The sequence below is a fragment of the Numida meleagris genome, chromosome 6 (assembly GCF_002078875.1).
Source record: "Numida meleagris isolate 19003 breed g44 Domestic line chromosome 6, NumMel1.0, whole genome shotgun sequence".
Taxonomy (NCBI): domain Eukaryota; kingdom Metazoa; phylum Chordata; class Aves; order Galliformes; family Numididae; genus Numida; species Numida meleagris.
This window is the reverse complement of record NC_034414.1, coordinates 22,124,106-22,137,413: the sequence shown is the minus strand read 5'-3', so window position 1 is coordinate 22,137,413 and position 13,308 is coordinate 22,124,106. Positions and strand designations below refer to the sequence as shown.

The 13,308-nt window shown below is 43.5% G+C and overlaps 1 protein-coding gene across 5 annotated transcripts in view; it reads right to left on the bottom strand.

The window, feature by feature from the left end:
- Positions 1–13,308, bottom strand: part of ACCS (1-aminocyclopropane-1-carboxylate synthase homolog (inactive)) — a 41,256-nt gene continuing 27,948 nt past the window's right edge. For 4 of the 5 annotated variants that reach the window (XM_021403762.1, XM_021403763.1, XM_021403765.1 and 1 more), the window contains 15 exons: positions 11,596–12,206; positions 10,162–10,221; positions 9,289–9,300; positions 7,826–7,896; positions 7,259–7,328; positions 6,073–6,139; positions 5,664–5,761; positions 5,036–5,113; positions 4,006–4,106; positions 3,256–3,345; positions 2,322–2,367; positions 2,045–2,186; positions 1,345–1,487; positions 808–961; positions 1–588 (listed from right to left, as the gene is read on the bottom strand). In XM_021403762.1, the coding sequence (XP_021259437.1) occupies positions 341–588; positions 808–961; positions 1,345–1,487; positions 2,045–2,186; positions 2,322–2,367; positions 3,256–3,345; positions 4,006–4,106; positions 5,036–5,113; positions 5,664–5,761; positions 6,073–6,139; positions 7,259–7,328; positions 7,826–7,896; positions 9,289–9,300; positions 10,162–10,221; positions 11,596–12,206 (1,991 nt within the window). In that variant the 3' untranslated portion in view covers positions 1–340. The remainder of the gene's footprint in view (positions 589–807; positions 962–1,344; positions 1,488–2,044; positions 2,187–2,321; positions 2,368–3,255; positions 3,346–4,005; positions 4,107–5,035; positions 5,114–5,663; positions 5,762–6,072; positions 6,140–7,258; positions 7,329–7,825; positions 7,897–9,288; positions 9,301–10,161; positions 10,222–11,595; positions 12,207–13,308) is intronic. The other variant, XM_021403764.1, reaches the window with a different exon arrangement.

Here is a 13,308-nt window from a genome sequence, read left to right as displayed (position 1 = left end):
GAGAGTTAAGAGCATATTCATTAGAAATGAAATACAAAATACAATGATGCAGCAGGATGAGGGGCAGCAGGTGAACAAAACCCCCACCATTCCTACCCTCACCCCAATCCAAGGAAATCACCTATATAGTACAAATCAGAGACATCAAACGGGGTCGAGGAGGGGTTTTACAAAGTGATTTTCTTGCTATACAGAAAATATATTATTTGCTGGAAGTCAGCATTGAGCTGGTAGGGGCCCCAAGCTATTCACTTAGTGCTCAAGAACATGCCTAAAGGTACACTGGCCCCTACTGTTTCCCCATCAGTTTGTTGAACACATCGTAGATCTCTGGCTTTTTCTATGCAAGCTGTTCTGCTGTATTTTTCTGTAGCCAATCAGATGAACGCATCTGCTGCTGCAGAAGGCCAATGAGGTCACCAAGGTTGGAGCTACCAGCACAGGAAGATTCCTGGTGGTGGGATACGAAAATTACTTCATCTGTGCTATCTGCTTTGCCATCCTGATCTGACTGACAAGGCTGCTCCTTTTCCTCAGACAATATCTCCTGCTCTCGTTCTTCCAAAACCTTGCGGATCCGCTGCATACCTGCAGTGGTAAAAGGAAGGGAAACATTAGTGGGTGAGTCTAAGTAAGCCACAAGGGTCTCCAAATCCCTATCAGATCCAGAAAAAAATTTGGAGAATTGAAGGAGAGGAAGAAAAAATGGAAAGACAGGAAGCTAATAATTATAGGATAACTTAGGACTAAGGAGAGGAGGAAATGGTGCTGCAGATAGAAGGAAAAAGAGAAGAAAACATCACTCACCCAGCTGCAGTCTGTGGGTCTTGTCAGCAAAGATGATGCGGAACCATCCAGGTTCACTGCACTCAAAGGCTTTGCCACAGGACAGGAGGACCTTGTTATCAAGAAAACGCCTCCAGAGCAGCATCTCCTCCTCAAATGTTCCAGTTCTAAGGTACTGGGAGAGTCACCAGAAGGGCCAGAGGTTAGTCATATATAGGCTAACTCACAGGGGTTTGCATGAATTTGTGATTCCCATGAGGTCTGCAAAGGCCAGGGGAGACACCTTTTACCTCTGAAATACAGCAGTCACGATATAAAGGAAGGAATGGGAAGGAAAGTGGCTTGAGAGCAGTAAGATTCCTGCAAGGAGGGAAATGCACGGGCAGACGAAAGGAAAAGCATGCACAGAAATACCAGGCCACCCCTCCCTCTGCTCATCAGACAACAGATGGGGCTTTAGCAAAAAGCTTATCACAATATTGAACTTCCCTCTGAACAAAGCCGCACCATGTGGCTGCCCTCAACCCAGGAGAAGCCTCCTTTCCTAACGCTACCAACCTTTCGGAAATCAATCCAGACAAAGAAGCCTGCGTTGCGGTTGAGAAAAGGAACCCCAAGTGTCTTCAGCTCATCAGTCACATATGTATGGGCAGCTTTCAGGCGGGCATGGTTGGCTCTCAGGTACACCTGGTTGATCCATTCTAGCCAGAAGATTAAAAAAAATAATAACCTCAAAATGAGTAAGAATAAAAATCACAAATTGACTAAGGTTTCTAAAACAGTCACAATGCCTTTTAACATTTCACCCTTCTGTAACTCCTTTTTTGTTCCCTTCAAAAGCAGAAATGGGGGCAAGAATCATTTAGCAGTTTCATGCATGCGCCTATCTTCTTTATCGCTTCGCTATGCTCATGGCTCTTACAGCTGGAGTGCTAGCACCCCACGACCAGGACAAAGCCAGAAGTCCACTTCCATTCCCCTCTTCATACAAAGTTGTGTTCCCTGCTCTGCACAACATTTGCTACTTTTACACATACAGCTATCACACTTCTTCAGAGCTGCTGATGAAGAGCTCTGCGGAGAGTTCCTTGAACTGTTCGTTGAACTGTCAGCCACAGCTTCCATAGGTGGCTTCGGGATGATGGACGGCTGCAGACCACACAAATAAGAGACCATTTGGGAAAGTAAGGGGAAAGAATCCCCTGAAGTACCAAGATAACATGATGGCATGAGGATCCTACATTAGCTGCTGACTCACCTCTGTCCCTAAGTAGCTGTGCAACTTTGTGCTGGACTGGTCCACAGACCCCGTGGAAATAACACAAAGAAGCCACCGCATTAGCAACATCTTGGTTCTCTGTATACAAAGTACCAAAACGAATCCCAGAGACAGCAAAATCCTGCAGATGACATGGAGAGACTACTGTATTGCACAGCAAGGATGAGTTCCCATTATCACTGCCTCGCTCTTTCTCGCCTGAGAAACCTGAGGACAGCAATAAGGAAGCCACAGCACAGCAGCAACTGGCACTCACCTTGCTTATTCCCCACATCACATGAGTCCTCTGTGGATCAGGCAATCTGTATACAGAAGGATGCAGATGGGCAATTAGTGTCATAGGTGCTGAAGTTTTGGATCACCAGTGCAGCATTGCAAAAATAGAGAGGCAGCATTACACAGCAGCAGCACAGCACAGAACATCAGTCAAGCAGGGAAAATCCAAATCTGACCTGCCCTTAGAAGCAAGGAACTCCCAGGAATTAATTATAGACACAATATTTAAGTATTTCAGACATATAGATACTCATGCTAAGCGCTATATTTCATGTGCAGATTTCCTGCACACACAAAGTTTGCAAATTTAATACTAAAAATCGATACATTGTCTAAGAATTTAAAATAATTTTCTTTCTTTCTTTCAAACCATAATACTTTGAAGAAGGAGATACACAGAATCACAGAACATCCCGAGTTGGAAGAGACCCATAAGAATCACCATTAATACCTAATAAAGTCCATTCTCAAGCCTCTAACAACACTGTGATCAGTCACTACTGTTCAAGAAAGAGAATGTAAACAGCAACAGAAGGTCTTTAGAGTCATCAACAGAAATATGGGAAAGAGGCAACAGTGCTGATGTAGGAAAGAAAAGCCTCACTTGCAAGGAATTAAACACTCATTTCCAATTTTTTGGGACAGTCACGAGCAAATACGAAAGCACACGCTAAAAAAAAATTGCATCAGAACAGAAAATTAACCCATATTTTCTTGCTAGAATTTTCCCTGCACTTGAAAAAATGCATTTGCCATTCAGAAATTATGAAAATAAAACATTAAAAAAAAAACACAATATAAGGCAGATTTAGAATTTGCTATCTCATGACTTAACTTCCAGTCACAAGTTCTCAGCAAGGCATCATGTTGAATTGTCACTGGAAGATGGCCAGGGAAGTAGGAGCTGATTTTACCTGTCCATGCCTAGGACACTGTGAAACGTGGCTGATTCATCAAAAACTGACAGCATGTAGATCTCATCTACTATCACATGCAATTCGTGTCTGCAAAAGGACAAAATGGAAATTAGAAAAGAATGCTTCTCTGGCTGAGAAGCAAAGAGAAAGGCTACCTTTACACATCAAATTCTACAGCACAGAGTATTTTTTCACAACTCGAAAGGCCTATTATATGTACATTGAACTGATTGGAGATTTATCCAGATAATTGTCACCCACTGCAACCATTTAATGAGATAAAATTTCAATCATTTCCAAAGCACTTGCGAAAATTAACTTCTATATGTACTACTCCTCTAAAGTAAGTTGTATCGTCCACTCGAAATTGACCAAATTCCAGTGAGCATCCAGTGGTGAAGATGGGTAGCCATATTTCTTTTTCTCTGCATATACAGAGAAAATGTGAGGAAAGGAAGTCAGCTTCCTACCAAATAAACAGCACCACAGTGTTTGCTAGGACTGTCAATAAAACGGCTAATATTCCTTGATGCAAGTTGTCTTGCCCCTCCAGCCGACTGGATTGTCCACACTCCCTTCTCCCCACCATCCTACTCTCCTCTCTTTAGTCCACCTCTATGTAAGGAGAACAGGTTTTTTGCATGACTGAGAAGATATTCACAGATAAATTAAGGCACAGCAAGTAGACCACCAGGCCCTGAAAGCCGTATCTGCCTCTGGATACCTCAACCTTCCAAACTGACATACCTTTTGGCAAATTCCAGGTAATCTCGTAGCTCTGACAAGGAGTAGATGTCCCCAAGGGGATTCTGGGGATTCAGAAGAATTAAGGCCCTTACAGTTACACCCTGCAGAACACAAACAACATAATAGTAAGAGAGCATTCACGATGGGATAAACTTTCAGTCTCCCCAAGGAGCAGTGAGAGTGACACAAGAATCCCCTTCAGCCTCTACCATGACATTTCACCTCAAAAGTTAGATTTGTATGAGAAAACTTGTAGCCACAAGTAATAATTTTATAATGATGGCACTTGCAAAGTGAACTGAGGAAAATATTATAGAATGAATCTATGAGTTTGAAAAAGGTGAGTCTGCCACAACTGCTGCCCATTTAGAAGAAAGATGTCTTCACACATTCTCAGCATAAAAGAGAACTCTCTCTGATCTGTATCAGCATTGTTAAGTAACAGCTTACTGAAGATTGCCCATTAATAGGGCACGAAAAACAGGAATTTGAGGTACATAGATGTGAATTGCTCATATTTAGAGCACAAGTGGCTGGAGATGTCAGAGCTGCTAATGATCTAAAGATGCAGCTAAATATACACTGGGTTTAGGACAATCGCAAAACTTACAGACTAAATATTCAGACAGGTAGTACACAACTGTATTTACCTTCTAGATTTGCCCCTCACTCCCTCCTGCAATTCATGCTGTTCTTAGCGGATGCATCTGCACTACAGAGTAGAGTAGTCCATTTTGGGTAACCCAGCTGGCACTCCTGAAGGAGAAACCCTGCCTGGGAAGACCCTACATTTTAGTGCATGCCCAGGTACACATGACATAGTGGGATTCTTCCTGGAAGTGCAGCTGAATTGCCTACCACAAGCGCAAGCAGGTTTTGCAAGCAGCCTGACCTCAGGCCATCTGTAAGGACCATTAGAAAGCCAAGTGCTAGGTTTTGAAAATGTTTTACTCTTCAGGCCACTTCTGGGACCAGCCATCTCAAACATACTGTAGACTTAACCAGTAATGCAAAGCTCGTCTATACTCACCTCTGCCCGGGCATCCTGCAAGGCCTTTTCCAGTTTTTCCACAGTAAGCTGGAAAGGCCGAGTGCTTGTTCCAGTAATCTGAAATACACCACAAAGATAAAATAAAAAAGGCCAAGTTATTTCAACAGTCTGCCTCATTCCCCACAAAAACAATATAGAAACCCAACAATAATGACAAGCATCCATCCTCTTATCCTATTATACTACAGAGAGAATAAATAAATGAAATCAAAGAAATTTTCATCATAGACTGGCCACATGTAGAGAATTCTCTGGTTATCCTTAGTGACTAAAGCAATGTCAGATATGCCATGTGTTCTTACACCTCTGGGACAAACCATCTCCAATAGGACAATACATATGCCTGTCTCCAAAATGGCCATTTTTCCCCACCAGGACCCATTATTACATATTTATAGGGAATAAGACCCAAGAAAAGGACAAGGCTGGAATCTAGATTTATGGCCTTGAACAAGTTCCTTGAAAATGATGTGCTGAGTTTCCCAACCATAAGTGAAACCACAGGCTGCTGCCTAGCCTTGTTCTGAGGTACCCAAAGCTTGGCACTTTCCTGTGGCAATTGTTTTTTTAACTATGGAGGTCAGTATTCCCTTTCCTCAACTCTTACCTTGCTGTCTAAATAGGCATACACCAGCTTGACGTTGCCATACAGGAAGATGCTCTGGGTGATACCACCATAAAAAGGAGTAGCAATCAGAACAGCCTCTGAAACCAAGACAACAGAACTTGTTTGCAACAGATTGGTGTCTTTCTAATGGACTTCAGTTGAGCACAAAAGCTTTTTTACAGTTATACACTTTGGAAATATTTTAATCTTCTGCAAGAACTGGGACACTGTACATCCATCCTCAGTATCCCAGGCAAGCATAAGCACAGCCTACCTTGCAGTAGACCAATGCTAATTCCCCACTATTTCACCTCCATAAAACAGTATTTAAACTCAGTAACACATTATTTCCAGGCAACAGTAACAAAAAAACCCAAACACATAAAATATCTTCCAGCAATCCACTTACCCCCTGGATCACAAAGGACTGTAGCTAATGCAGAAAACAAAGAGCCACAACCGTTCAGAACAATCACCTAGAGAAGAAAGAGAGATGTTAGTGATAAATACGTCCATAGAAAGACACTACCACAAAATTTCTGACAAAATCAACAAAATATATTTTCTCCCTAATTCTCTCGCACGGATGCTCCCAGAACTTTCTTGTTGACATCTCACTTCTACCAGAAACAACACTAATCCTGCACTCCGTTTCACAATACTTTGTCCGGTTGCCTTTCTGGATTGTAATATTGTATTTAGAAAGAGCAGGTTCTAAGCAGGTGAAAATTTGGGGAAAAGTTCTGAACCTTGAGAAAGGAAAAATCCTTTACATCAGTTATGATATGTTATCTTCTCTTTGCGGCAACAGCAGCTCGTACCTCCTGCCAAATTTGTGCAGTAGTGGAAACAGAAGCATACAGAAGCAAGTTTGTCTCCTGTTTCTAGAAGACTGATGCACATAGGCCCCAGGAGTTTCAATCCAAGCGTCAGGTAGAATCTGCTGCCTTGGAGAGGCACCGATCACCAAACTGATCAGTGACAACTTCAGCATATGTGAAGCAGAGGTTTCTGCTGAGTTACTGCAGCCAGAAGAGCAGTGAGAGCACTGGCTCCTGCTGCCTCTACCACTCAGCAAAAGCAGGATTCATGCATGCATCGAGCCCAGCCTGCATCCCTCCCAGGTCAGCAAGTCCTGCAGACACTCAGATGTTGATACTTTCCTTATAACACCATCACAAGGCCAGGAAAAACTACCATTGGCTCAACGACAGATTTTGTCCTGAGGTGTAACAGCAGAATAGTATGAAATTAAACCCATCAGAAACAATGGGCACTCTTTGTCAAGGCTGAGGGACACAAGCCCAGTAGGTCCCAGAGCAGAATGAGGAGATAAAAACATAAAGCCTCAGTGGGAGCAATGGAATAGGGAGCTGGCACATGAAAGTAAAGAATAAGGCAAATATGCAGCAGAACTGAAATGTTTTGGCTGACGTGTGCATCAAAAGCAACTAAAATGGCTATGATCCAATCTCATTTACAAGATCAAAGGCTGTCATACTACAAAATCACTTGTTTAAAAAAATAAGATGAAATTGTTTGATAACAAATGGCAATACATTAGAATAGACACCAATGGAAAGTGGGTTACCCACATTTTCTGCCTTAAGAGGTGCAGGGGCCTTGCAGTAATAGGTCAAAAATCGAGCCACTTCCTCCCGTAAACTGAGAAAGACACAAAAGCAAATATTGATTCAGCTTATTCTGCAAGAGGCTGGGCTTCCCCAGGTCCACATCTCAGGAAAATAAAGCCAGGGCACAGTAAAGATTGATGCAGACAGCCCATGCCACAGACGTGACTGCCACACATGGCAAAGGTGTCACAGGCAATGGCTACGGCTGCGTAGACGTTTCTGAAGAGCGTTAATGAGAACCGAAGGATTAAAGTCCTCAGTGTTAACAACGCTTCAAGGAACTTTCTGGAGTTAGCTCATTTGTTAATGTACAGAAAATTATCACCTTCTCTCACATAAAATGATTTTTAACTGGATTTTTAAAGGATCTTTAAGTCGGATGACCAATTACTGTTTTGAAAATAAAAATATGATTCTGTGACCTGGAAAAGTTTTACCTGCTGTGTAAGAGAATCGGTTAGTACTCATCCATTCTGTTTTTAGACAGGTACTCAAATAGAGAAGCATTACAGAAATGAGAGGACTTACAACATGTGTCCCTTCCAGTCGGGATACTGAAGCAGCAGTGGCTCCATGAGGTTCATATCAGTCTGTGTCAGCTGTGAGCAATAGGAAGACACATTAAAAGCACAGTCACCAATTCTGGAAACAGAGGGAGACAGAACTCACGGGCAGGCACACTTCTGCACAGTCATGCACCCACAACACTTCAACAGCCTTAAAACTGGACTGAGAAAGCCACTGACCATCAGAATTAAGGCAGCTCGGAGGGGCAATGAACAGCAAGCTGATCAGTGATAACTTCAGCTTATAGGAAGTGGGGGCTTCTGCCAAATTGCTGCAGCCAAAACTTCACTGCACAGAGATTTACAAAAAGGATGCCAAACAGTTTATTCTGTTCTTAACGTCAGAATCACCTGAACTGTGCGAAAGCTTTACAGCCCCTTTTTATGTTTATGTTTAGATAAAGTACACATGTTGCTTCTACCTAAACATTTTCAGGATTGTAATTTTCAGGGTTTCACATAATCCAGTTCTACGAAGTTCTCAAGGGAAAGTGCAGCGGTGATCAGGGAAGAGAGAAAAGGACATTTTATGTGAACAAAAAGGGAATAAACAAATGTTATGTACAACATACCTTGCAAATATTTGATAACAACCAAGTCTATGAGTTAATATTAAAAAGACGTGATGAGTAAGTGACATTGCAAAGGGGGAGAGATATTCAACATGCAGTGTGAAAGTCTACCATGTAATAACAAATCCTCCACATTCCGTATTGGTGCTTAGTAACTCGTGCCAAGCTCTGGAGTTTAAAGACACTGTCTTCATCCCATCCCATGCAGAATTACAACCTGACATTATGAGATGAAAGTTTCACTATTCATCTGCAGATGTTCTTGAAGCCTATGTAGCACAGAACTACGTCTCCATAGACCTCTCTCCTAAACTTGTCTAGAGAATGCAAAATAAAACCTATCAAAAATGGCTATGCAGTAATGAAGAGGAGAACCCTTAAGGATAATGTTCTAAGGGCTAAGATACCAGACAGGCCAACCAAAATGAAGATTATCATGAGATCTCATGACACAGAATATTATCTAATCTAAGGGCCAAAAGTTGAAGACAGAAATCCTATACACTGCTTTACTCAGTGGAAACAGTGAGTATTTACTGTCCTCAGCAGCAACAAATTATTTTTCCTGCAATCCCAGCTGGTGCTACATTCAGTGAACCCTTTATGTAACTCTGGGCTGTGATGAAGCTGGAAGCAGTAGCGTCTTGTCACATGCATGACAGCTCATCACACTACAGCTCATTCCCACAACAAGGCTAATGAAGATGTGACCAGCTGCTGTCTCCCTCTGCACTACTTGCTGCAGACACTGTGTTAGTTTGGGGAAAGTACAGTGAGGGAAGGAAGGCACAACCTATGCAGCCCATAGAGCACCTTCTGTGCGCACAGCCACCACGCAGCAGCTCTGCCTTACCTGTTCCTTCAGCTGGAAGGCCGAGCAGTGGGGTAGCATCCCCGAGTCAGTGGTGTGGTGAGCAGGAATAAAAGGAACATTTTGAGGGTGGAAATTGGAGGAACGGGAGTAACAGCGAGTTTCAAACCGTAGAGCCTGATTGTCGGACACTCAGCTACCTTCCCCCCCTAGGCAGCTGCAGCTAGGAAAAGTGCAGGCTTCCCACCCAGGGGGCTGAATCCAAGAAATAATTTTAATGAAAAATCAAGAAATGCCCCTCTAAGGCACAGCTCTGTTGTTCTCTCTCTCTCTTTTTTTTTTTTAACAGTTGTGCAACTTGTTTCATGGGACTGAACGAAGCAGCTGACTAGCAGCAGTCCCAGTATGATTTCAAGAGATTTCATGAGATGTCGCATTCGCTGCTGCCTTCCTCTCAAATTTTAGATAAGTTCAGAACTGGGTGTTCAAACTGTGCAGCTTCATAATGGGCAGAGACAACTTCCTCTGTCCCAAGCTGTGAAGATTCTTGAAATTAAAGAGTCTAAAGTCGCTCTGAAACGTCCGTATTAAATACAATACGGTCAGTAGGAGAAAATGAAATGCATCTTATTTTCATTTAAGTACTGAGTCTTAAATAATTCAATGAGCAAAGTACACTCCTCCAGGGAAACACAATGAAAAGGAACAGAAAACTCCCTGCTCCTACCCTCCCGGAAAAATAACATCAATCAGTGTACTAATAGCTGGATTCAGAAGTGGCTTTCAACAATAAGTAATTCAGGAGGAAAAGCTTTGCCAGAGAAACCCCAACAGCAGCAATAACTATAGGAAAGCACAGACACTGAGGAGGAATCCCCCAGAATATTTGGTATTTCTCTTAGGAATAGGACTTACCCGTTTGGACATCAGGTCAAAGCAGAGCTTATTCTCACTGGTGCCAAAATTAATTATACCCTAGAAAAAGAAATAGCGTATCATTTATGGACACGCACACAAAAGATCAACACGTATGTACATCATCTTATCTATCACTTCACTGAGTTGCCCCCAGAAAGCTTACCAAGGAAAAGTCACAGCACAGTTCGTGTAGTAGTATGTAACTAGAGAGGTGTACAAGCAGGTGTGTGTTCATAGGCACTCAGTCTCTTAGGCAATAAACTTTCTGTAAATGGGTAGGTACTAACAGTTTACGCTTCTTTACAGAATGTTTAACTTATTCTTGAATTCACTCACCAGTGTGCATCTAACTGAAAACACACATGAAACAGTTCCAAGAAAACTGAGGTTTACACTTCTGCAGCAGTTTAAAACAATGTTTTTGAAACATTTCATCTAAATTTAGTTGTTTATCAGTCATTCTGTTCCACTCCACTCATTCTTTCATATACCACGTAGCACACAGTCATGAAGAATGGTTAAAATATTAAGTTTTCCCCTCTGGAGATGCAATCCCGCAGTTCCAGAGCTAGGTTTGGCCCTGCTTATTTAACATGGCGTTGGGTGCTGAAGAACTCCAGTCCACCAGCACATTCTCAACACTGGAAGAAACTGCATAAATAAATTAAAAAATATATATATAATGCAGTCTAAACAATTGGAGGGGGATGGTGTTACTAAAGGCCAAGTCCAATTTTAGGTATTTATCTACTTCTTACACCATTAGTAGAAGCCAGTAGATGAGCTAGCAGAAGTGGCAGTTTGTGCCTCACAATGCATCTCTTATAAAAATATAGCTGCGTTTTTGGATCCTAATCTAGTTTTCACCCCCCTGCCTGCAGTTAGGGGGTCAGAATAAAACATTTTCACATTTTCAAGTTGTTCAGGTTCGGAACGCAGGATCTATTTAAAAGTAATCCCCAGATAAAACATTATTTCCATTCACTGTACTTGTTACTTATTCAGCACCGAACATTGACACTCAGCCTCTGTGCCGCCAGGAGGCGTGTGAGGAGCTGCTCACTGAGCAGCAATGCTGAAACAGGCAGGAAAAGTCTAGAGTGTTAGTTAAGGTTTTTTAAATACCCCACTGTTCTTGTTTTGTCTCAACCACCACCCATCACCAGCAATAATCACACAGCTGGTGACGGAGGGGATAACAAGGTAGGATAACAAGGAAGGAATAGGAGCATTGTGTGTTGCTGCACCTTGCAGGTCTGCCGCTGCCGCTGCTCCGATGGGAAAACCAGGGCACGCAAACCTGCACCGAACAGAACGTTCGGCTTTGACATACAAATGACCGGCATGGTTACTTTCTGTTTCACTCCTAGAACAAACACCTTGACCCACCACGCTTCTGTGAGCTGGGAAAACACTCTGAGACTCACTCACATTGGGGTTTGTGTCTTCATCATACTTGTCAGCGTGGTACGCTTTGTACCCCTCCTCGTCAGAGCCCCGGAAGATGTTGGCGACGTTGCCGCGAGCGGAGAGGTATGGGCTGCGCTGGAACCCCCCCAGGGGGCAGAAGCTGCACATGTCACCCCAGCTCCTGGCCGGCCCTCGGGCCCTCGGTCCCCGCAGGTTGCCTCCTCCCGCCCGGCCCATGAGTTCCGACAGCATTTGGCTGAAGTCCAGGCCTGGAGGCATCGCGAGGGAAGGGGTTGCACTGCCGTGGCTCTGCTTCAGGATGCTGAGCATCTGGGCGAAAACGTTGAACATGCGGAACTCGTGCTCCCGCTCCAGCTCGAAGCGCCGCTGCTCCAGCTGCATCCGGCGCTCCTCCACGTCCAGGTCCCGCTGGAACCGCCGCTCCTCCATCTGCAAGAAACGCTCCTCCATGGCCCGCTGTGAAGTCAGGGTCTTCAGCAGGAGGTCGTCGAGCGGGTCCTTCACGCGCTGGCCTTTCCGCTTCTTCCGCAGGCGGTGCAAGGCGGAGAAGCCAGGCCGAGGAACCGCGTTCTGCATCCGGGATGAGTTGGCCATGCTGGGCTCACTGAAACCTGTGGTTATGTGAAAGCAGGAAAAAATGAAATGTAAGGCAAGTTAAATGGTGTGGATGTGCTTTGCTGCTTCCCACTACCTGTCCTAGAAAACACTACAGCAGGATATTTAGGGAAAATAAAGCAAGATCTGTCAAACACATCTTGGAGTTTGCAACTTTGTTTGCAGTCTGACTTCACAGACTGGGCTCCCCACTATGCTGCAAGCCACTGATCTGGCTCTCACTTGCTCTCTGAATTAATCCCACTGATCACCACTGGCATTAATTAAAGGGTCCTGCCCTTGGCTAACCCATACACTCACCATGGTGAGGAGGACATAGCTCAGAATGACCTGTGCTGGGAGAGACTTTAAACATAATTTGGTTAAGATCACTGTAGGCGTTCTTCCTGATCTCAGAAATTAACCTCACACTGACTATCACCTCTCTTCTTCCCAAGAAGGCTGTGCTCTTCCATCAGCCTATCCTAGACTGGTTGGAAACCTCCATGATCTCCAGAGTCTACCTTTCTGGGCAGCCAAGCAAAGGCCAATTGCACTCCCGGCACAGAGCTCTCATCTCCTATAAACAGATCAGCTGTTTCTACCAGTGACTTTCAAAAACGTCTTCTTTCCAAGTTCTAGTTAGCAGATTAGGAAGCCAGGCAACGATTGTCCCCAAGTATTCTTTATTGCTGAGTATCCTAAAAGATGAGATGCAGAAAACATTCAAACAGAACACAAGGGAAGTTTCACCTCCAGGTTTACACGTTGCAATGGAAGAAGAGAGTCTCCTGTTACAATCCTGCAGATAGCCCTGGTCACAATCAATTGATACCAAAAAGCATGCAATTTTTCTCTTTTTTTTTTGGAATAATGTATGCACTGTCTGCATTACACACAGAAATCTAACACGAATGCCTATCCCAGCTTAGAGCAGATGCTCCAGTCCTTTGGAGTTCATATGCAGTATTTAGCCTAGCGCAGTCATTTTAGATTTTATTTACCTGTGGCAAGACACGTGTCAGGAACTGCCAGAAGATAATTAATGTGGATATGAGCCTTCTACTTTAAAGCTTTTTGGGGCGTCAAAAACAAGGATCTAAATGTCAATGCAAAAAA